The sequence below is a fragment of the Kogia breviceps genome, chromosome 8 (assembly GCF_026419965.1).
Source record: "Kogia breviceps isolate mKogBre1 chromosome 8, mKogBre1 haplotype 1, whole genome shotgun sequence".
Classification (NCBI taxonomy): domain Eukaryota; kingdom Metazoa; phylum Chordata; class Mammalia; order Artiodactyla; family Physeteridae; genus Kogia; species Kogia breviceps.
In genome coordinates, this window is record NC_081317.1 from 82,644,588 (window position 1) to 82,669,595 (window position 25,008).

At 42.3% G+C, this 25,008-nt stretch overlaps 1 protein-coding gene across 1 annotated transcript in view; it reads right to left on the reverse strand.

The window, feature by feature from the left end:
- GNA14 (G protein subunit alpha 14) overlaps window positions 1-25,008 on the reverse strand; it is a 184,486-nt gene that overhangs the window by 93,529 nt on the left and 65,949 nt on the right. The window contains exon 2 of the mRNA XM_059071218.2: window positions 935-1,119. Coding sequence (XP_058927201.1) covers window positions 935-1,119 — 185 coding nt within the window. The remainder of the gene's footprint in view (window positions 1-934; window positions 1,120-25,008) is intronic.

The window sequence follows — 25,008 nt, forward strand, 5'->3', positions numbered from 1 at the left end:
TTATACATAGTATTTTCCTATAGATTTACATTCCAAAACACCATAGAAAATATTATTTGTCTCGTCCTCCCATCCTCCTGCCTCATTATTTTCCTATAGTCTTAAACAGATACGTATTTTAAATAACCCATGGTGACAGGAAAGCAAATGGCAACTTCATACCATTACTTTATGAGAGTCCTGTGCTAGTTGAGACACAAGCATTACCCTTCATAAATCATCACTTAGCTCCTAAGAAGGGCTAGCTCCCAAAACAAACAAACAAAGCCCACTGTCTTCTTTGAGTAGTCTGCAGGGCATTTTCCTAAGACTGGGAATTCTTTAAAAGTTGGCCATTGTAGGGCTTCCCTGGTGGCACAGTGGTTGAGAGTCCGCCTACCGATGCAGGGGACGTGGGTTCGTGCCCCTGTCCGGGAAGATCCCACATGCCGCTGAGCGGCTGGGCCCGTGAGCCAGGGCCGCTGTGCCTGCGCGTCCGGAGCCTGTGCTCCGCAGCGGGAGAGGCCACGACAGTGAGAGGCCCGCATACCGCAAAAAAAAAAAAAAAGTTGGCCATTGTAAACCCAAGATCTTCACTCCTCCAATGAAGAAATTAACCAGGTATCTTAGCTGAAAGAGGAGATGTATATGTATGTCTTCCTTTTCTCAGCATCTGAAAAAAGTCACCAGAATGACTACCCACATTTCTGAATTGCTGCACACTAGGTAGCACCACACTACCACTATGCTAGAGCTTCTGCAGAAATAAGACTGCAGCACTGTTCCTAAATTCATCACACTCCTCTGGAGTATCTCTACCCCAGAATCTGAGTTCAAGAGCTTCTTTTGGCCTCTGATGGAAACACGCAGTAAATCTTTTAGTTCAGATACATACGCTAACCAAAGGAGGATAGCATGCATTCACAAAGGGGTCCAACACTCTTAAGCATGTTACCTTATTCTGTTCACACACGTACTGTATCCTCAGGGTATCCATGGCTCTGATCATGGCTTGCATGGCGGTGAATATGTTTTGATAAACTAGCTTCGTGAACCCCTTTCTGTCTTCGTCACTGTAACCAGACCCATGGATGATTCTCATTTGCTTGATAAAGGTGCTTTTGCCACTTTCTCCAGTTCCTAATAAGACAAAACAAGTGAAAAAACGCAGTCAGCAGTCTTTAAAAGGAACAGAGTGAGAAAGAAAGTACCTCCTGGCAGTGTTGGTCAATATCAGGATTAGTAAATTGATGGGGGTGGATTTGGAAAGGACCTGCAGAATGCTTATGCAAGTTGAGGCTGCAGGTAGTGCCATCCTAAACCCCTGGGCAGAGGGGTCCCCACCCTGGACCCTGTGCTTTAGAAGTCCACAAATATCACACACACACACACAATTTATTAAGGACACATGAGTGTCCATGTCACTTGGAGTAATCCTAAACATCAGCTCTTGTGACTAACACTATTTAGGCCCCAGGGAACTGCTCCCCGACATCTCTTGCCCTATGACCTCGAAACAAGTGGCATCCGTGTCTGAGAGCCCCAAACATTCGAGGGTTTCCCCACTGCTAATACCAGCCATAGCGGCAATGGGGGCTGCTTCAGAGTGCAGGGAGGGTTTGAGCAACAGAAACACCTGGATGTGAGAAAAGGCTAATTAACTTGTCAATTCCTTTCTTTCAAATACATGAATACAATGGATCCTCACACAATGAAGCACCATCCCTAGCTGTACCAAACGTCTATATCCTTCCCCCTCCTCACAATTTGTAGTTCAGGAGGTCCTCCAAACTCACAACACTTGCACATGGCAGCCAAGGGACATTTTACAACATCAAACCATTCCTATTGCTCTTAAATTTGCATAGATGTCCAGATAATATGTGTGAAACATGACGCCAGGGCTTTACATTAATATGAGATTGAGATATTGTTTGAATAGACAGGGAAAGTTGCAGCGTAAGTGACAGACATTTGTGTGATGGAGTTAAAATATTTTCTTTCTAATATTGTTTGTGATAAAGATAATGTATCTAAGAGATCCCATTACCATGTTTGAAACATAATATACTATATTTATGGTTCATTTTCAAATCCAAGTATTGCTTTAAAGAAGTCTTTTTTAACAATTCAGGTTGATATGATCTCAGTAGGGCAAAGTTTCTTCAAATTGGAATTAATGAAAATGGTCTCAGAACTAAAATGACTCAATAAAAGTTGGATTCTTCAAATGGCTAAACTGCATATATACGAATATATATACTATATTCAATGTACCTGTTATAAAAACGTCATCTAACAGCATTTCTATTAAAACAACACGAATTGTACGAAAATCTTAATTAAAATAATATAATTCGTGATTTTACTATAAAGAAGGCCAAAAATTATGAAACAGGAAATGGATTAATTATAAAATATTTTATTACATATTCACATCTCATTGACCCAACAGAATACCCAGACAGTGCAGTTATAGTTAAATTCAATCATCTTTGGTACTTTATTGGCTCTTAGTCATATTAAAAACCATAGTTGGGGCTTCCCTGGTGGCGCAGTGGTTGAGAGTCCGCCTGCCGATGCAGGGGACACGGGTTCGTGCCCCGGTCCGGGAAGATCCCACACGCCACGGAGCGGCTGGGCCCGTGAGCCATGGCCGCTGAGCCTGCGCGTCCGGAACCTGTGCTCCGCAACGGGAGAGGCCACAACAGTGAGAGGCCCGCGTACCAGAAAAAAAAAAAAAAACAGTTGTACATATCTTTTTTGACATTTTAGTTATAAAGAGATGTTTGTCATGGTAAGAGGATAGAACATATTAATAATGGTTTGTTGGCTTGATTATTGCCTGTAACCATTTAGACTTATGGGATGTGGGTCTCCATCTGTGCTCTCACCAGGGGCCCTGTGAACATCAGGCCCCGGAGAAACATCTAGGGGACTCAATCAGTTTTTCCAGGTGAATAATAGAGACAACTCTTAGCATTTGATAAGATCTTTCCTTGTAAGAAAAAAAAAAATGTTCCTTCAGGTCGATCTTTTCAAAACACAAACCTGCTTTTCTATGTGTCTCCCCATCCTCAGCTCAAAACCCTCAATGGCCTCCCCTCAGCTCAGGAAGAAAGACAAAACTCTACGTGGCCAACAAGGCCACACGGTCTGGCCCCTCCGTCTTCGCCAGCCTCTTCTCACAACACGCTTTCCTCCTCCCTCTGCACCCTAGCCACACTGGCCTCCCTGTTGCAGCCTTGGCTCATGCTTCGCACGTCCGTGGGATAGTCTTCCTTATCCCTCTCACTGCTGCTCTTCACCTGGACTGGTCTGCCTGATGAGGTCAAGTCCCCATACTCTAGGTTCTCAGGGTACCATGGACTTCTGGTTGGAGCACCTGTTCCAGCTGCACTTTTGCCCATTACTGTCATTCTTCCTTTGACATATGCCTCCCCTACCAGCCTGTAAGTTTCGTTAAGAGGAGACAGGGGCCATATTTGTTTTTATTCACACTGCCTCCCCTTGGGCCAAGTATAATGCCTTACACTTGGCACAAGCTTATTAAGCTTTTATAAAACTGTGATAAAATACACACGGCAAAATTTACCATCTTCATTATTTGTAGGTATACAGTTCAGAAGTGTTAAGTATATTCACATTGTTGTGCAATCTCCAGAACCCTTTTCATCCTGCAGAACTGAAACTCCGTACCCATTAAACAATTCCCCAGTCCTCCCTCCCCCCAGCCACCTTTCTACTTTCTGTATCTAAGAATCTGACCACTCTGGGTACCTCATATAAGGGGAAACACATAGTATTTGTCTTTTTGTGACTGGCTTATATCACTTAGCATAATACCCTCAAGGTTCATTCATGTTGTAGCCTGAGACAGCATTTCCTTCCCTTTTTTTTTTAAAGACCCCTATTATTTCTTTTTTATTTATTTATTTTTGTCTGCATTGGGTCTGCTGTGCACGGGCTTTCTCTAGTTGCAGCTAGCGGGGACTACTCTTTATTGCGATGCGTAGGCTTCTCGCTGCGGTGGCTTCTCTTGTTGCGGAGCATGGGCTCTAGGTGTGCTAGTTTCAGTAGTTGTAGCACCTGGGTTCAGTAGTTGTGGCTTGCGGGCTCTCGAGGGCAGGCTCAGTAGTTGTGGTGCACGGGCTTAGTTTCTCCACAGCATGTGGGATCTTCCCAGACCAGGGATCAAACCCGTGTCCCCTACATTGGCAGGCGGATTCTTAACCACTGTGCCACCGGAGAAGCCCTCCTTCCTTTTTAAATCTTGAATAATATTATTGAATTGAAAGTATTTTTTGAATACATGATAGGGATAAGGAATTCATCCAATCTCAGCTGCCTTCACTATCCACAAATAGGAAAAGAGTGGCTCATCCTCTCTCAACCACCCAGTGTGCTATGTGGGTAGCAGTGACCTCAACCATGGCAGGAACCACCATGAAAATGGCCAAGCAGGAGCCTTATCCTGATTCTCTGTGACCCTTTCCGGGTTACTCCCCAGTCCTAATAATGGTGACTGTTAGAGAGTCACACTGTGCCTGGTACTCTACACACATTATCTCCTTTGATTCTCACAACCAACCCACGAGGTATGAACTATTACCGTCATCTTTATCATACAGATGAGAAACCTGGGGGGCTCATACTGTTCAGTGATCTCTGCAAATGCACACTGTCAGCAAGAGAAAGAGGGGATTTACTCAATCAGACTCTAATGCAGACTCTACTATCAGAGAACATCGGGATCATGACCACATGGACTTAATCATACTGGTCTAATGAGGACAGGTGGGAAGTTCACAGCCGCACACTGAACCCTAAGCCCAGGCACACCCACCACCTTGCAGGCACACACTGTTGGGGCATGAAGAAGAACCTCCCGATAGGTGAGTGTCCTCACAACCTCACAAGCCTCCCTGTTGCCTTACTTCTACCTCCAGAGACGGGAAAGGTGGGCGCCGTCTCCCCGGGTCAGAGATGAGGAAACTGTGAGTCAGCAAACAGGGCAAAGCTGATGCAAATTCAGAGCTGCGGCTAGCAACCGGGCTGCTAAAGACTTAGCCTTCAAGGTCCAACACAAATAACACCCCCCTAAAGGAATTTTCTTCCCCTTCATCCCCCCAACAGTTAGGCTTGCCTCCTTTAAGCTCTCAAAGTGTCATCCCCTAACTGCTTGTTTGCAGATATGTCTCTTGCTACACCCTAAGTCCAGGAAGGGTAAGGCTTGAGAGTCACGCATTTGGGTACCACGAACACTGTGCCTGCCATATAGTCAGCTCTCAAAATATGACTAAGTGAAGGAATGAATAGAACAAACATGATAAGTCAGTTTTCCCCCATTGGTCTTATATCGCAGACAACTGCAGAAAAGTGAGATATGAACTGTCGAAAGATGATTGTGATGAGACCAGTTTCATGATGACTCTTGCCTGCCAAGACCTCGTGTGATAACTGAGGACCTGTGGGAAGACCCTATACGGTCAGAGCTTGGTCCAGAGTCCTGAATCAGATTAGATCTCCGCTCTTGCAGAATCCTGGGGTTCCCTGCATCTCTATGATGCTGCCACACTTGCTTCTATTCCACCCCAGCAAGGCTGACCTTGGGTCCAGTGCTACCTTATACCAAGTGAAGGTTAATACTTCCACATTCTACATACCACAAAGCTGACATGAGCGGAGAGATTATGTAATTATCACGAGGCACCTGGGATTTGGGCCCTCTTAAGCCAGAAAAATCACTCAAGACTCACCCCAAAGTTCTATACCAAAGTAGAGAATCTTTTGCATTTTAAAGACCATTCACTTACAAAAGGTTAAAGCCAAACCCACCAGCAGCCCCAAACACAGAAACATGTTTAAAAAGTCATTGATTTTGCTTTTGGACATGGAAGATTTTGAAAAGAAAAGGTTAAAAATGATTTTAAAGATTAATAAAAAGATGATATAAATATATTTGATCAATACCAATATTTTTAAAAGTTCCTCAATTCTACTAATATATTGTGGTTATTTGAAGAATAAAAAACCAAACATAGGGCAAAAAAAGGACAGGTTAAAGGCAAAGAAGAAAGATTGAAAGACACACACCACCTGGGGCTGAGGGCAAGAGAGCAGAGAGACTCGGTGGGCTGGGGGTAGGGGTGAAGGATCCTCTCCCTCTCATTCAAGCCTCAACACAACCCAGTTAGTATCTTCTTTTTCCAGAAGGGAAACTGAATATCAAAAAGATTAGATAGTTTATTTAATCTCTGTCGAAGGTCAAAGTCTATCCAAGGTGACCCAGCTTGGAAGTGTTTGTTGAGTCTTGGGTCTAAATCTGGGTCTCTGTTGGTACGTGCACTTCCCATGATAACACCATGTGCTAGTTTTACACTGAGTGTTTCCCCAAATAAATGGCCAAGTCACACCTTTCTATCAGCTAAGCACTGTCTTCACCTGGTTCTGAGACTCCAACACTTGGAACTTTATCTTTAATTCTTCAGAGCTCTGCTCTAAATGAGACAGTTCCAACAGCAGACGGGGGCTGAGGTGGGAGAGGGGGTGGAAACATGAGATGTAAGTCAGTCTCTGCAATGACAGCTGTGACCAGGCTAGAGGGACCAGTAAACTCAAGCTAAGGATCTGAGCTGAGTTTCTGTCTGGATGATCTGTCCATTGATGTAAGTGGGGTGTTAAAGTCTCCCACTACTATTGAGTTACTGTCAATTTCTCCTTTTATTATCTGTTAATATTTGCCTTATATATTGAGGTGCTCCTATGTTGGGTGCATATATATTTACAGTAGTTATATCTTCTTGGATTGACCCCTTGATCAATCCTTGTAACAGTCTTTTATTTATTTATTTATTTATTTATTTATTTATTTATTTATTTTTGGCCACGTTGGGTCTTTGTTGCTGCATGTGGGCTTTCTCTAGTTGTGGCGAGCAGAGGCTACTCTTCGTTGCAGTGTGTGGGCTTCTCATTGCTGTGGCTTTTCTTGTTGTGGAGCACAGGCTCTAGGCACACAGGCTTCCGTAGTTGTGGCACGTGGGCTCAGTAGTTGTGGCTCACGGGCCTAGTTGCTCCGCGGCATGTGGGATCTTTCCAGACCAGGGATCGAACCCGTGTCCCCTGCATTGGCAGGCGGATTCTTAACCACTGCACCACCAGGAAAGTCCCAACAATCTTTATTTTAAAGTCTATTTTGTCTGATATGAGTATTGCTACTCAGCTTTCTTTTGATTTCCATTTGCATGGAATACCTTTTTCCATCCCCTCACTTTCAGGCTGTATGTGTCTCTAGATCTGAAGTTAGTCTCGTGTAGGCAGCATTTATATGGGTCTTGTTTTTGTATCCTCACTTCTTCTAAACAGAAACTCAACACTCAGACATTGAGCACAGCTGTTCATTTATTCCACACAAAAGAAAAATCTAAATGATATGATTTTTAGAATGAAAATTATTGGTGATTGGAAGAATAGGTGACTTAGTTTTGACATCCCTCCTAACTGAGTATTAGAATGTGTGGTTTGGGCCAGTCAGTAGAACAGGTCCACTCTGCTTTGTTTCTGTTTGTATTTTTGCGGTACGCGGGCCTCTCACTGTTGTGGCCTCTCCCGTTGCGGAGCACAGGCTCCGGACGCACAGGCTCAGCGGCCATGGCTCACGGGCCCAGCCGCGGGGATCTTCCCTGACCGGGGCACGAACCCGTGTCCCCTGCATTGGCAGGCAGACTCTCAATCACTGAGCCACCAGGGAAGCCCACACTCTGCTTTGTTTCTCTCTTTGTGAGAACTTTCTCACTGGCTCTTCCACAAAATCAACATGCTGGTGGACGGCACCTCCACAGCCTCTGCAGATAGCAGGAAAACTGAGCCCTCGTGCTGGGAGCACCATTCTGGTTCACAAGGAGGGAGGGAGCTGTGGCTTGGAAGGTGAACTTTGGTATCAAGTGACCAAGAGATTTAATCAGATGAGACAAAGGGGGACAGGGGAGGGAACCACATGCCAGAAGGACTTTTGCTCCTGGACCCAATGCTATTAAAATACAGAGCAGGGAAAGGAGTAAAATTACAATTCCATCTCTAGATTCTGTTCCAAATATAAATAAGGGAAATGCCTCTTCTCCTCCACTTAGTTTTTGCTTCACTGTTTTCATACTTGGGGGAGAAAAAAAAACCAACGATGGGTTATAAGTACTTTAAAACTTTCGTTATCATTAAGAGCCTACTAGTTTCAGGTTCTTATTTATCATCATCCTACTACAAATGTGGTCTGTAATAAACTCAGTGGGTAACCCCTGAGTAAGGCACCCTGGCTGGTAACAGAGATTCCTCCGAGGGCCTGGTTGGCCTTCCCTGCTTTTGTGCCCGCTGACCTCCAGGCAGGAGATCAACCTGCTTCTCACTAAGCCTCTCGTACTCCCCTGAGTCTCTCACTGTAATGCTTTGCCGGGATCCTGTGCCTCCCCTCACCTTAAATGTGAGTTACTTCCTTTTCCAGCATACATGCTCAGTAAGTGGTTAATCCGCACTTACATGGCTTGCGACTCAGGCGTGGTTGGCACACATGGATAACCTGTGTTCTATTTAAGTGAAAGTTCACCTCCACAGGCTTCCTGTGTCCGTGGGTGGCGGGTGTGCACTCTGCAGGGCTGGGAGCTTTCCTCCAGGATGCTTGTTCTTGGCATTCACTTACCAGTGTTTCTCCAAACTCCATTATTTCTGTACTTACCTTGCTATTTTTATCATATCCATGTACCATCTGCATGATTATATAATATTAAAAATTTTTTATTTAAATAAGCTTCTTATGTAAGGAAACATGAATGTTATGAGTAAAAAAAACAGTATCATTTGCCATGGGTAATCAAATTAAATATTTGATTAATTAAATATTATCATAAGACTTTGGTGATATTCCAACTACAAACATCTGGTCTATCCCCCAGTGATCTGGGTATTTCATCTTGGAAAGTAAAGAGGACAATAATTGGTGTGTATTATGTGAAATGTACTCTTTTACTTTCCATCCTTAAAGGAGCTTTCCCCCTCTTTCTCTTGAGAGGCTTCTGAAATTCTATCCATGAACCTCACACACATACAAAAAAACTGAGGGTTGAAACTAATGTAACTAAAAGGGGGTCAGAAAAATGTCTTAGCTCTAAAATTCTGAACTCAGATTTGAGAAAGCAGTCTGAGGTTCAAGTTTCAGCTTAACACTCAGAAAGTCTCATGGGGAAGAAAAAAAAAAAAGTTGCTTTTTAGGATCCAGGAGAGAACAGAGGCCAAAGCAAAAAGGCCTTTCCAAGTGATAGACCAAGCACATCTCAACAGGAAGCCAATTGTTCTGAAGTTTACCTACAAAGAGTCAAAGGGAGGAGCTGATAAAGCTTCTCAGATGGGCAAAGCCAACTCCAATAGTCTGTGATGTTTTCTGAAACCATCTGGGAGAAGCCATTGTGTTTCAGCTCAGTTTTACAGAAGACCATGTACGTAAACAGAACAGAAATGGGGACACAATCCTGTACGTTGGTGTAAATGACTTATGAGACCAACGGGCAGAAGAGGGTATGAACACATTCTGATGTGACTGACAGGTTGGCTCTATGGGGCCTTATTTCTCTGTTTCCTCGTGTCTTTGGAGCACATAGTAGGAGCCTAATAAATATCTGTGCTTCAGTATTCATTGACTCGGACAACAAGGATGATCACGGTTTGGGAAAGCAATAGGAAGAGGGTTTGCCTGGCCAAGAGAGGACTCAGGACTAAATGGACAAGTCTGCTGAGTGACAAAGCAGCCTCACACAGGAGCAGGCGCACTGCCACTTGCCCTTTCCGATGAGGACACGTGGGCCCCGGGGCCAGCCACACAGGGAGGCTCAGGTTCTGTATCAGAGTTTCCTGGTAGTGGGGTACCTGAGTTAGGAAAATGCCTTTTGGAATCTTTAAGCAGGAGAGGTTCTTAGTAGCAAGGAGGGTGGCCCGGAGGAGAGTGCCTGGATTTGGGGGCATGCTGCTTGGTTCCCTATAACTCACAGCTGACCTTGGGCAGCAGCCACCCCAGGTGGCGGGAGTTTTTCACCTGTGAGTGCTGCAATCCTGGTACTTGTTATTCTAAAGATACTGATTTAGGGCTTCCCTGGTGGCGCAGTGGTTGAGAATCCGCCTGCCGATGCAGGAGACACGGGTTCGTGCCCGGGTCCGGGAGGATCCCACGTGCCGCGGAGCGGCTGGGCCCGTGAGCCATGGCCTCTGAGCCTGCGCGTCAGGAGCCTGTGCTCCGCAATGGGAGGGGCCACGGCAGTGAGAGGCCCGCGTACCACAAAAAAATAAAATTAAATAAAATAAATAAATAAATAAAGATACTGATTTATGAGAGAATCTGGCTAACATTGGGGAAAATTCCAAATGATCCCTTACTGCTATGGTGAGAATGTTTGTGTGTCCCCCCCCCCCATAAGGCTGAGAACCTTATGCCCAAAGAGGTGGCATTAGGAGGGCCTCTGGAAGGTGATTAGGTCATGAAAGTGGAGCCCTCATGAATGACATTAGTGCCCTTATAAAGAGAACCCAGAGAGCTCCCTTGCCCCTTCTACCATATGAAGCCACCAGGAGACGTCTGCAGTCTGGAGACCAGCTCTCATCAGCACTCAACCTTAATGGCACCCAGATCTTCAACTTCCAGCCTCCAGACTGTGAGAAATACACGTCTGTTGTGTATGAGCTACCCAGTCTGTGGTATTTCATAGCAGCCTAAATGAACTAAGACATCTACCCAAGTGCAATCCAATGGAGGGAGGGATACTCAATAAAAATGCAGGTTCCTGGGCTCCTCCTCAGTTCAAGTCTTTCTCACTGTTGTGGCCTCTCCCGTTGCGGAGCACAGGCTCCGGACGCGCAGGCCCAGCGGCCATGGCTCACGGGCCCAGCTGCTCTGTGGCATGTGGGATCTTCCCGGACCGGGGCACGAACCCGTGTCCCCTGCATCGGCAGGCAGATTCTCAACCACTGAGCCACCAGGGAAGCCCAGAGCAAACTTTTAATACTTCTAGTATGAAAGGGGAAAGGGCTCTTCATTCTTTCCACTTGTCTTAACCATCATTTGGACTGTTTGCAGGATCCTAAAGAACTTCCTCTTTATAGCTTTTCCCCTCCCACTTATTTTGTATGTGAAGCACCTTCCATAACTCAAGTTACTTTATTAGGTGGAACTGTGGGTGAGCAATTAAGTTTCTGCATCAGTGTGGCAACATCACTTTAATGTCATCAGCAAGAACCCCAGAAGTTTAGAGTCAGGGATTGCATTCCCATTTTGTTTGGTCAGCACATTGTTCAGCTTTTTATTTTTAATTTGAATGTCTTTTGCTGGGGCACACATTCACGAGTTAAACACAAATGTGCCCACAGTCTCTCCCTAGGTCCCACTGCCTTGTATCCGGTCCAGTCACACATTTACGGTACCCGCAGGAGATCTGGAAGCACGAGGTTGCCAGCCCTGATCTCCATGATCCCTAAACCCTATGACCCTGAAACTGAGACAGGCTGGGACCTTGGGACCCTTTACTGGAGTGCTGCCACCTCGACAAACGTCTCCTCCAGTAACAGAATACAAAGAAACTGTAAGGAACGAAAAATAAACATGAATGCGCAGTTGGGACAAACTATGAACTATAAGATACAAAAAAGCCAAAACCCAGCTGCCACTTCTGAGGTGCTGGGAGCAAAAGCAGGGTACTGTGCATGACCCCCACACACAGCAACCCCCAGCGGGTGGGCAGATCACCTAAGCCACCCCTCCGGCCCAACCCCTGGACACACCCCTACACCCATCCCATTTAAGGAACCAGTTCGCCCCGTCTCCAGCAGCGAGCAGGGGAACCTGTTACTTGTTTTCACTCTCTCATGCTGCAGCACCAGTCCGGATAAAGCCTTGCCTGAATTCCTCTTGTGGCCTCTTCTCAATTTCTGTTGATTAAAGAGTCCAAGAACCCAGGTCGGGCACAAAACCAGTCACATGACTTTACTCCATTCCCTTCCTTAACAATTAGGGGCTAGCTTTTTCCCTCGTTAACCAGTTGTTTAGTAATTATTCTCAGTTCAGCTTTTATCTCCCCAAAACTCGATTAAAAGTAGCTTTGTATTTTGTATCCTCTCACAATACCCAGCCTCCCAATCTGCACAGAACAGACATTCCAGCGTGTGCTGGCTAAAAACAAAAGGGCCAGCAAAACAATGTCCTGCGATTATTCTCATATTCCAGGGCTCGACACAGTGCCACCTTTAGAGTTGACAAAGGAGCTTCCAAACTTTAGAGGGCCTTCTTCTGGCCCTCTTTCATCTCTCCCCATCCAGCGGTGCCATGAGGCCCCAGGGCCAAGGACACATACCCACTTTTAGTCCATGTCCTCTCCCCAGCTTCAAAGCCATGCTCAAGGTACTTGAGATCCTGGAAAGTGGCACCCCACCCGCTTTCAGGGCCTACATAGGCCCTTCCCCAATCCATCCACTTGAGGGTGAGCATGACACAGGTGTGTACATCCCTAGGCCTGAAAGGTAGCCAAGAGACAGGTGTGTGTGAGGCGTTGTGGAAAAAGCTTGGATGTGCTGGCCTGAGTGTATGCAGAGCCCTTTGCAGTGTGCATGGGAGGTGGTGGTGACAAAGGGACACCAGCCAGGGGCTTCCATTTGTACTCCTGCTCAGGCCCTACAAATGTTAAGTGCCTCCCTGGCTTGACACACACATGGGGTCGAAGAGGTAAATATCCATGGCAAATACTCTTATTTCTCACTTTTACCCAGAATATACTCTCCCAGCCTGGATATATTCTGGTATATAGTGCTATCTACCCAGTACAGAAACATCTGACTTTTAGTTATTTACTGAAAGGATGATAGACTAAAAGAGAGAGTACTTGTTTTCACCCAGGGTTTTTAAGAACTGAAGAAACCTTCAAAAGCAGGTAAGAATGGTTCATGCTATTTGCTAAGTATGCTAAGATTCTTCTGAGTTAGCCAGTGCTTCTGGACCAGCCGTATCACCCATGATAATTGGGAGTGATGTCATAGGATCACATTTAAATCAATATCCACTCTGAAATAACCAACATCATCCAGACACGTACATTATCATAAAATGCATTCAAGTTAGGCACTACAGTGTGAAATCAATTTGACAGTACTAATTTAAAGTGCATTTAAAGTATCTTTGAAGTAGCCATTACATCACACTTTATATATTCTCCTATAATCTAACCATTATCTACACTTTGAAATCCAAACGGAATCTAATGGGAGACGGAAATGAGGTAGCCTTGGCAGGACTTTTACCAGAGTCAGGTTGTCCACAAGAGAAACAAGATTAGTTATAGGCTATAGTCTGCATATTAAAATGGCCACTTCCAAGACTTCCCGGGTGGTCCAGTGGTTAAGAATCCACCTTCCAATGCAAGGGACACAGTTTCGATCCCTGGTCGGGGAACTAAGATCCCACATGCTGCGGGGCAACTAAGCCCACACACCACAACTAGAGAGCCCGCATGCTGCAACTACAGAGCCCACACACTCTGGAGCCCACCCGCTGCAACTACTGAGCTCATGCGCCACAAGTAGAGAGAAGCCCACGTGCCGCAACAAACAGCCCGCGAACCACAATGAAAGATCCCACATGCCACAACCAAGACCCGATGCAGCCAAAAATAAATAAGTGAATAAATATTTTAATAAATAAATAAATAAAATGGTCACTTCCATACTCACTCTCATACACTGAAAATTTAGTTACATTAGGTCTCAAGATGAGACGTGAGACTTTCTCTTACTGGTATAATATCGTGGGCCTAATTCCTGCTTTAAATCCTCTATGAAATTGAAAATTCAGTTCTGATTTTCCTGATGGAAACAGTGAATATTTCCAAGCAGTCTGCTTAGTTCTTCCCTTCCCCTATCCCCATTTGAACATATATGGATGAATGTTTTTCCATGATGGAATGAAGAGGAAAATTTTCAACCTCTGGCAGATTAGCTAAGACTTTTCATTATACTTTATGCAGAACTTTTGTGCCTGCAAATCAGCAATCACCCAAATCAAGAGTCCTTGGCTCATGTTTTTGCACAGTTTGATGTACATCCTCCAGCTATTCTTTTCCTCCTCTCCCTCCTCATTCTTTTTCAAATTCTGAATCTTCTTGGGTTTCTGGAGGATACAATTTTCATTCATCTACTAAGTTCTTACAATCCAAATTCTGTCCTGCAGATAAGCAGGGTCTTTAACTTTCTTAAGCCTGATTGTGACATCTGGTCAACCACCAGCTGGCATTAACTCACCTTTTGTCCACCTCAGCCTGCCCTCTTCCCCCATGAAGTACAACTGTGGCAGACATAAGACTAGTCAAGAGATTAGTTCAATTGGGATCTCCTCAGACATATACACATGCTCACCCATTCACCCTTCCAAGTGACCCCAAATCACTAGGCCGTCAGATTCTGAAGCTGTTTCCAAACTGAAGCTGCAGCTCTCTATCATGGGACCCTCCCCTGCTCCTAAAGTCTGGTCGATTCCAGCCCCACAGGAGGAAATATATATCATGAAAAAGATTATTCTCCTACCAGATCTGAGCAGCATCTTTAGGAAACAAGAAACAGTAAGAAAAAGGGGTTGGTGGCATGTTCTTTGTTTTTCTTAAAAGACAATCATTTTCATCTTGGCATATTTGGTAGAAAATATGCACAGTGATTTTAGAATGACAATATTTTCAATACAGCCTTAATACAAAGAAACTGAAGCATTCAGCTATTCCCAAAAAGCTCTAATATAAAACAGAAAGAATCTACAATATCCAGATTCTAGGGGATTATTTATTTATGTGTTTGCTTTTTTTGGTTTATTTTTGTGGGGAGTTAGTGGTAAAAAGTGAAGGAACTGTGGAGGCTTTGAGAGACTGAGAGATGAGCAAATCTGAGAAAAAGATTTAGAAATGAAAATAATATGAGAAAAGATGCTCTGAGCATTTTTAGATTCTTAAAACCTTGAGTTTGGGCACAAAACAGAATTTGTTGATGAACCTTCCTAACTAGCGTTGAAAACTGACACTCTTCTTAGTCTTGTACTCTGAGGTATGATACAAGTTACATTACTTGGTAAATTAGGTTATCTTTTTTGTTATGGCATATTAGTGATAATAATTACTTTCTGCTCCTTTAAGAATTCCAAAGGATGATTACTCTCTGATACAACAAAGGAAACAAATGAAGACCCAATTCACCCAGCAAGTGGGCAGGAGCAATCTCTTCCAAAATGATCTACCATTGTAGCCCTACTTAGCCTTGATACATTAGAGAAACAAGAGCTAATTTAAAAATCATTATTGGGCTTCCCTGATGGCTCAGTGGTTGAGAGTCCACCTGCCGATACAGGGGACACGGGTTCGTGCCCCGGTCCGGGAAGATCCCACATGCCGCGGAGCCGGCTGGGCCCGTGAGTCATGGCCACTGATTCCGTGCGTCCGGAGCCTGTGCCCCACAACGGGAAAGGCCACAACAGTGAGAGGCCCACGTACCACAAAAAAAAAAAATCATTATTATTTTACCTTAGTTGTTTTTTCTTTAATGCCTCAGACATTTTGGGTGCTTGTAACCAAATAAAATTAGTCTGGTTAAGCACTACCATGCCTATAACAATGAGAGTCTAATTTATTTTCCATCTAGCATCAAGCAATGGAAACCTTGCCAGACAACGTAAATGAAACACTGTAATGCAGGCTAACAGGAGAAAAGCAAAAGTAACTCAACCAGAGTTTTCTAAAGGTTGCTGTCTGCTGTATCATTATGAAAATCCAGATAAGGACCAACTCCCATTTACCTAGTGATGATGTGATCTTCTGGAAAAACACGTCCCAAGAAAAAAGGCCCATCAAGATCCCAAACTACCTTTATGGAAGCTAACAATTCTCATACATCACTCAGAGGAGCTTCAAAAATATTTATCATTGATGAAATGGTAAAATCCCATTAGTCTTGCTCTTATTTCCCCTCTTCCAACCTAACTCTTGGATATGGCAAAGCTCCTTACTTTGTACCTCTAAGACTATGCAAGAGACAGAGACAGGGAGAGGGGGAGGCTAGGACTGTTTATGGAAAACTGTGTGTGCCAGGCACTGCTCCTACCATTTTCATAAGTGGCATTTCAATAAACAGTGTTGGGACTAGATCTTAACCATAAGGGAAAAAAATCAGATCTGTATGGCACATCAAAATCAATCCCAGATGAATTAAAGATTTATATACAAAAAATTTAAATAATCAATATATGTCAAGAAAGTAAAGGTGAAAATTTGTCCAATATTGCATAGGGGAAATTCAGATTTTTAAATTATAAACAAAATGTAAAATACACCATTAAAAAACACGAAAAAACAAAGGCTTTGCTAGGCAAAAACTGTTCTAACAAAGAATTTATATTCTTCATTGAAAGAGCTATTGCAAATCAATTTTTAAAAGACAACATCAATAGAAGAGAAAACATGGAAAGTACAAAAAGGCAATTCATAAAAAGAAAATACAAGTAGGCATATGAAAAATGTTTCGCCTCACTATAATGAAAGAGTACAAATGAAAACCATGAGGTGCCGTATTTTGTCTATTAGAGGGGCAAATCTGAAAAAACTCCAGTGTTAGTGGGAATATAAGAAAACAGACCCCCCACTCCAATTTATTCCTGCAGCACCTGTGCAGCAATATGAAGCAACAGGACAGCTTGGATCAACTTCAAAATGTGTCATGTCATCCAGAAATTCCAATTCTAGGATTTCAGAAGAAATTGTTGGACAAGTAGCCAAATATAAATATAATGGACAGTGATCACAGCATTAAACAAAATAGCAAAACAAAAACCCAATTAAATGCACAGTGGTAGGTGATGAAATCAATTAGTTATGGTGACTATACAACAGAAATATTATATAGCTAAGAAAATCAATGTAGATAGATACTTACTGACATGAAATGATGTTTCTAGTACAGTGAATGAAAAAGTAACGCATAAAACTGGAGGGAGTACAGTAAAGGTGAAGAGAGCTCCCCGTGCTCAAATTCTAGGTCGGCCACTCACCCGCTTGCTGCTTAACCTTGAACCTCAATGACTGACTGTGGAAAATGGGAATGACAACAGTACGTGCACTTAAACCAGTGCTTAGCCCATAGCAAACACTCAATGAGTGTCAGTGTTACTTTAAGGTGAAAGCGATCTGGAAGCATTCTTCACACACACACATACATATACTTGTAAGTCAGAATTATCATCACCAAATGTTAATCACTGGGTAGTACAGATATAGTATTTGTTTTTATTACTTATTCATAAAAGTAAAAAAATTCTATCCACATTTGGTCATGAGCATCCATATCTATCAGTTGTCAAAGTTTAAACCTAAGAGTTTTTGCTAAGAATTTTTTTTTTAAGTTTTAGTATCAGTTTAACTGTCATGAAGAGCAGGGACCCAGTCTGTTCTGTTTCCTCTCTGTTCTCAATGTGAGGGCTTCATATCCTGTAGGCTATTCTAATATTAAAGTTAACGATTTATATGACTTTTAAACTGATACTATTAATGCATCACTGAAAAAACTTCAGACCCCCAAGATAACTGTGGCAAAACATTCTCTGACAAGACTTTTGGCTGAAAGGTCTATGTTTATAAAATGAAGAATTGAGCTGCATTATATTTTTTTTCCTAAATTTTCAGAAAAAATGTAAGAATCCTGCTCTAAATTGCTCACAGACATGGAGCTTATTACCCTGTGCTGGAAGCCAAATTGGGATCTCATTTCGACTTTGAAAAGATAAAATCTTATAGTTAAATTACATGTTTCTGTGGCTGATTTTTCTTTTTTAAAATGCAAATGTAAAAGTTGATAACTTTTTTATCCAACTAACTAGCAAAAATTAAAATGAGATAATAACAAAATGTTGGTGAACATCTGGGGAAGTTGAAATTTTCATGCATGGCTGTTGGGAACAATAAATTAGTACAGATGCTTTGGAGAGACTTCAGCAGTATATGTGTATGTATGTATGTATGTATTTATGGCTGCATCGGGTCTTCGTTGCTGCCTTCGGGCTTTCTCTAGTTGTGGCGAGCAGGGGATACTCTTCATTGTGGTGTGTGGGCTTCTCATTGTGATGGCTTCTCTTGTTGTGGAGCACAGGCTCTAGGCACGTAGGCTTCAGTAGTTGTGGCATGCGGGCTCAGTAGTTGTGGCTCATGGGCTCTAGAGCGCAGGCTCAGTAGTTGTGGCACATGGGCTTAGTTGCTCCACGGCATGTGAGATCTTCCCAGACCAGGGATCGAACCCATGTCCCCTGCATTGGCAGGCAGATTCTTAACCACTGCTCCACCAAGGAAGTCCCAGCAGTATTTTTTAAAATAAAAATATACATATTCTAGATTGGTACTATATGAGACTCTGCAATTATTTAATTTCTTAGGCATGATCACTGTATTGTGGTTATGTAAGAGAATGACCTTGTTATTAGAAGATCTGTGGCGTAATATTTAGGAGTGAAGTCTAAAACTTTAAAGATTCAGTTTAAAAAAAACTTAAACACATATACATACATGTGTGTATATTGGGTTGGCCAAAAAGTTTGTTCGTTTTTTCCCGTAAGATGGTTCTAGTAGCACTTAGTGGTCTTTAACTTCATTGGAAAGAATTTTGTTAGACTGAATTGTGACAGCTGTCATATCAGCGTCCATTTTAAAATAACTTATCAAAATTGGTGAATTTTTATAGCCATTTTAATACTGAAGATGGAAGGAAACAAAGCAACATTTTCAGCATATTATGCTTTATTAGTTCAAGAAAGGTAAAAATGCAACTGAAATGCAAAAAAGGTTTGTGCATACGGAGAAGGTACTGTGACTGATCAAACGTGTCAAAAGTGGTTTGCAAAGTTTCGTGCTGGAAATTTCTTGCTGGAGGATGCTCCACGGTCAGGTGAAGTTGATAGTGATCAAATTGAGACATAAATTGAGAACAATCAATGTTATACCACGCGGGAGATAGCCAACATACTCAAAATATCCAAATCAAGCACTGAAAATCATTTGCACCACTTGACCATATTTCTGCATGCAATTCTCTATTTAAACGTAATGAAAACGTTCTGTTTTTAAAACAAATTGTGACGGGCGATGAAAAGTGGATATTTTACAGTAATGTGGAACAGAAGAGATCGTGGGGCAAGTGGAATGAACAAACACCAGCCATACCAAAGGCCGATCTTCATCCAAAGAAGGTGATGCTGTGTATATGGTGGGATTGGAAGAGAGTTCTATATTACGAGCTCCTTCCGGAAAACCCAACAATTAATTCCAACAAGTACTGCTCCCAATTAAACCAAATGAAAGTATCACTCAACGAAAAGTGTACAGAATTAGTCAACAGAAAATGCATAATCTTCCATCAGGATAACGCAAGACCACATGTTTCTACCAGGCAAAAAACTGTTATGGCTTGGCTGGGAAGTTCTGATTCATCCTCTGTATTCACCAGACACTGACCTTCGGATTTCTATTTATTTCTGTCTTTGCACAATTCTCTTAATGGAAAAAATTTCAATTCCCTGGAAGGCTGTAAAAGGCACCTGGAACAGTTCTTTGCTCAAAAAGATAAAAAGTTTTGGGAAGACGGAATTATGAACCCAAGGTAACAGTATTAGGAGGTGGGGCCTTTAGAAGGTGCTTAGGTCATAAGGGTTCCACACTCACAGGATTAGTGCCCTTATAAAAGAGACTCCAGAGAGTTAGATTTCCTCCTTCTGCCATGTGAGAACACAGTGGAAATATGTAGTCTCTGAACTGGGGAGGAGGCCTTCACCAGACGCAGAATCTGCTGGCACCTTAATCTTGGACTTTCCAGCCTCCAGAACGGTGAAAAATTTCTGTTGTTCATAAGCCACCCAGTCTGCGGTATTCTGTTATAGCAGCCTAAATGGACTGGTGTTGGGGGTAGGCGGGGGGGGGAGATGAGAAAGCAAATATAGTAGAATTAAATAATTGGATATTTTAGGTTTAAAAAATAGCAGGTGATTATTGTATGCTCTTTTAACTTTCCTACAGGTTTGAAAGTTTTCAAAACAAAAGAGTTGGAGAAAAAAGTATCATATCTTCACATGCACAAGGCAACATGCAGCACTATTGTTTGTTAATGTGAAGAAGTGAAAACTGCCCCCATGTCCAAAGAAATGTGTATTTGTTGGATGAAATGTTTCATAGCAATGAAAAGGAGTGCTTTTCATTCTACTCTAATGGGATCTAGTATAGAACCACATGGATGGATTTCTTCTTCTTTTTTTCAAGTCTCTAAGTGCAGGCAACCCTCTTTTATTTTTTTTTTTTTAATAACTGTTTTTAACATCTTTATTGGAATATAATTGCTTTACAATGGTGTGTTAGTTTCTGCTTTATAACAAAGTTAATCAGCTATACATATACATATATCCCCATATCTCCTCTCTCTTGCATCTCCCTCCCACCCTCTCTATCCCACCCCTCTAGGTGGTCACAAAGCACCAAGCTGATCTCCCTGTGCTATGCGGCTGCTTCCCACTAGCTATCTATTTTACATTTGGTAGTGTATGTATGTCCATGCTACTCTCTTCATCACAGCTTACCCTTCCCCCTCCCCGTGTCCTCAAGTCCATCCTCTATGTCTGCATCTTTATTCCTGTCCTGTTCCTAGGTTCTTCGGAATTTTTTTTTTTTTAGATTCCATATATATGTGTTAGCATACAGTATTTGTTTTTCTCTTTCTGACTTACTTCACTCTGTATGACAGTCTCTAGGTCCATCCACCTCACTATATAAATAACTCAATTTTGTTTCTTTTTAAGGCTGAGTAATATTCCATTGTATATGTGTGCCACGTCTTCTTTATCCATTCATCTGTCGATGGACACTTAGGTTGCTTCCATGTCCTGGCTATCGTAAATAGAGCTGCAATGAACACTGTGGTGCATGACTCTTCTTGAATTATGGTTTTCTCAGGGTATATGCCCAGTAGTGGGATTGCTGGGTCATATGATAGTTCTATTTTTAGTTTCTTAAGGAATCTCCATACTGTTCTCCATAGTGGCTGTATCAATTCACATTCCCACCAACAGCGCAAGAGGGTTCCCTTTTCTCCACATCCTCTCACATAGATGGATCTTATAAAGCAGTGCCGAGTGAAAGATAAATACATAAATCAAAGGTTGCCAAATGAGTCTTACATACCATTTACTTCAACATTCATTTTTAAGTACACACAAAATGTGCTACTTCACAGTTACATAGCTATGAAATATATGGAGAATGGATTCAAAGAATCCATGGAGGCTACATCCAGATGGATGTTAATGGGAGGGGGGGTCATCATGAGGGAAAGGGAGGGGCCATGACAGAGCTTAAAGATGACACTGATGAAAGCGATCCAATTCTGAGCACTACATCTGGGGAAGGTTTTATTTTTATTATTATTTTCTTAACCTAATGGATCAATGTTTTAGAAAGGAAGAAAATGCACTCATCATAAAACTAGATTGTTCCAGGCCACCACCAAAACATCACAATGCATCTGCATTTGTGTTAGCAAATCCCAGAGAACCAGCCTTCCTCTTTCTTGCAGCCCAGGCAGGTCACCACCGTGTGCGCTGAGCTCCCCACCTTCTTGCTCCTAACCAGTCCCAGGTTTCTCAAATCAGAAGCTTGGGTGGAAATCGCCTCCTAAGTAACTAATACACTGCACACACATTCCACAGGTCCCTTTTCTTTTTCATTATGGGAATCAAGCAGGGTCTTCAAGGCCATGACCCTTTAACAGCCCTTCATCTTGACATGGGTTACAGCCAATGTAGAAATAAACCAACAGGATAGGGATGTCCCTTCCCCACGGCCCCTTCCCTGTGTCTGAGGGTGAGGAGGCACGCAATACATGCATATACTGAAGAAATGAACGAATGAAGAAGTGAATGAGAAAGAAAGGAGAAGGGAGAGAAAGAGAAAAAAAGGATGATAGAAACAGAAAAAGAAGCAACCGACTCAGTGGGACTATGTGAGATGAGAGAACCAGCCACAACTCACAGACTTATTATAGCCGAGAGTATAATAGTTCTGGCCCACTGGGAAAATAACCAGAACTCGATGTGTATCAATAAAATCACAGTGAAGTCAGAGAAGACCACCTGGTCTTCCCAGTATTTTCATGGGCCAGGGCCAAGTACAGACATTTTGCTGAGCACTCTCACTCCATAATGACTCAAACAATGTTTCATTAAGAACAAAACATTGGTTAGCAGGGAATATGAATGGCCCACATTAGGGAGCCTTTCTGGCAGCGGATGAAACCCTCTTTTCAATGACTAACCAAAAGTATGGTGGAAAAACAAGAGCAAGCCTGGAATAAATTATACAAATAAATGACACAAAGAAGTCAGCCAAGTTTAAAACTGTTCTTCCTCCAGTGGAACAAGAGGTGCAGTGGTTAATAGATAATTATTTCATAGGAGAAAATGGCACCACAGAAAGGCAGGCTACCTTTCATTTTCATCACTCAACTAGGCAATCCCTATTCAAGAATGAAGGGGGGAAAAGACACGTTCTCCAAAAACCCAGGGTATCATGTGCACAATATTTTTACATTAGCAATTAATAATCACATATTTGAGGGGGGAATCAGAGGGACCTTAGGGATTATTCTACCCAACCCCCTCATTTTGCCAATGAGCTCAGAAAGCTAAATGCCTTCCCTGATTCCTTGTAACGATTTAGAACCACAACATAGGACTCCGACTCCAAGTCTCATAGTTTCCACATGGCACCACATCATTCCTCCTTTATAATTCTTCAGCCTCTGAAATCTGTCTAGGTTTCCCAATCTCTGAGGCTTCTGTTAGGAAACTAATTTTTTTTATTATTCTTAAGAAAATTAAGAGTATTTCAACCTAGATTGTATAGTTCATAGTATGGAAGTGTTATTAATACTCTCAGGTGTGATCATGGTGTTTTGTTTTTGTAGAAGAATGTTCTTAATTAAGAAGCAGTAGAGATGCCATGCCATGATGTCTGCAACTAACTTTCAAATGGTTCAGCAAAATAGAACAGATAGATATAGATAGGTAGATAGATAAATATAACAAAATGTTTTAAATTATTGAATTTTGATAGACGAGAAGGGGAGTTCATTATACCATGGCTTTGACGTTTTTATTTTTTTTAATGTTGCATAATAAAAATGAGGAAATGTAGATATGTTTTCAAAACTCATTATTTTAAAGCATTTCCAGTTTTAAGTAATGGACTTTGACTCTGTGCCCAGCTGCTCACATACCTCAAGGGACACAGCTAAGCAGGCCTTCCAGGGGAAGGGGTTTATGGAGTTCCCAAATAGTATGTCTAAACCTAATTACAGCAAAATCATGTCTAGAAAGTGCGTGTAGGTAGTGGTAGAAGCCAGGTGAGGTTGTCCACTCAGCATAGATGAGGAGACCTTGGACCCAGGTGTCACTGCTTGCTGCTTCTCCCATAAAAGGCTGGGGTGGGGATGGAGACTGGGGCCTGCCTCCTATAGAAAGGCAGAAGCAGCCTACAAAAAACAGCATTCAGACACTCACTACCTTTGTTTTCCTCTGTATTCTAAAGCAGCAACTTCACAGCCTCTAACCCCATGTTGTATCTCTTAGTGAAAATGGAAACCCTCCCCCGAGCATCTGAGCAGGTAGAGCTGAACACCTGGCTCTCTTCCGGTGCTGCCTGCCTTTGTTCTTTCTCTTATCTTTGAGCCTGATTTAAAGTCTGTTGCTCTCACCACTTGCGCACGAACCAGAAGAAATACTGTCTCTTGTGATTCTTGGCTATGACTCCACAAATTCCTCTGAGCCTCAACTCGTATTACTCCAGAGAGCTGTGCCTCAGCCAGAATGATAATTCTCAAATGTTTAGTCTTCCCTCCCAAAGCTTTCACAAATACAAACTTAGATCAGAACTTTTTCAGAGCTTTTACACAAAGATTTAAACAAGCTTCACAAGTGTCACTCTGTACCCATTATAATACATGGCATTGTTTCCTCTAGGTCTCTAAAGGCACCTCCATGCAGAGCTGACAATAAGGATGGGGTGTGGTTAAGCTGATCACACGTGGTCTCATCCATCCCTCTCTGTTGGGTCAAAATACCTTCCCAGACTAGTTGAACAAACTTGTTTACTGCGATACAGAAATCCCTCTGTAGAGGCCAGAGATAAGAAATCTTTTAAAGCGGGGAAAGGGTGAGGGTGAATCAGAAAAAACACTATAACATGCCAAGCAAGTGATACCAATATTTCGCAGTTTAACAAATGTTCACCCATCAACAGAGGAAGGGATAAACAAAATGTGGTATCTACATACAATGGAGTATTATTCAGCCTTAAAAAGGAAGGTAATTTTGATACATGCTGCAACACAGATGAACCTTAAAAACATTATGCCAAGTGAAATAGGTCAAACACAAAAGGGAAAATATTATATGATTCCACTTATACAAGGTACCTAGCTAGAATAGCAAATTCATAGAAACAGAATGTAGAATAAATGTTTCCAGGAGGTGGGTTAAGAGGAATAGAGAGTTATTGTTTAATGGGTACAGACTTTCTCTTTGGGATGATGAAAAAGTTCTGTAAATGGATAGTGGTGATGGTTGCCCAATATTGTAAATGTACTTAATGACTGAGTTGTACATCTTAAAATGGTTTCGTAAATTTTCTTATATATATTTTATCACAATAAAAAATTGTGGTGCTCACTTCGGCAGCACATATACTAAAATTGGAATACACGGGAGATTATCAGGATGACACTCAAATTCGTGAAGTATTCCATATTTTTCTAAAAATATTGAATCATTATGATCTATAGCTGAAACTAATATAATATTGTATATCAACTACACTTCAATTTTTAAAAATATGTTTTATAATAAGTGTTTCCTAGCACTTAAGTCAATACTTAGCACACGACTCAGGAAGCTAG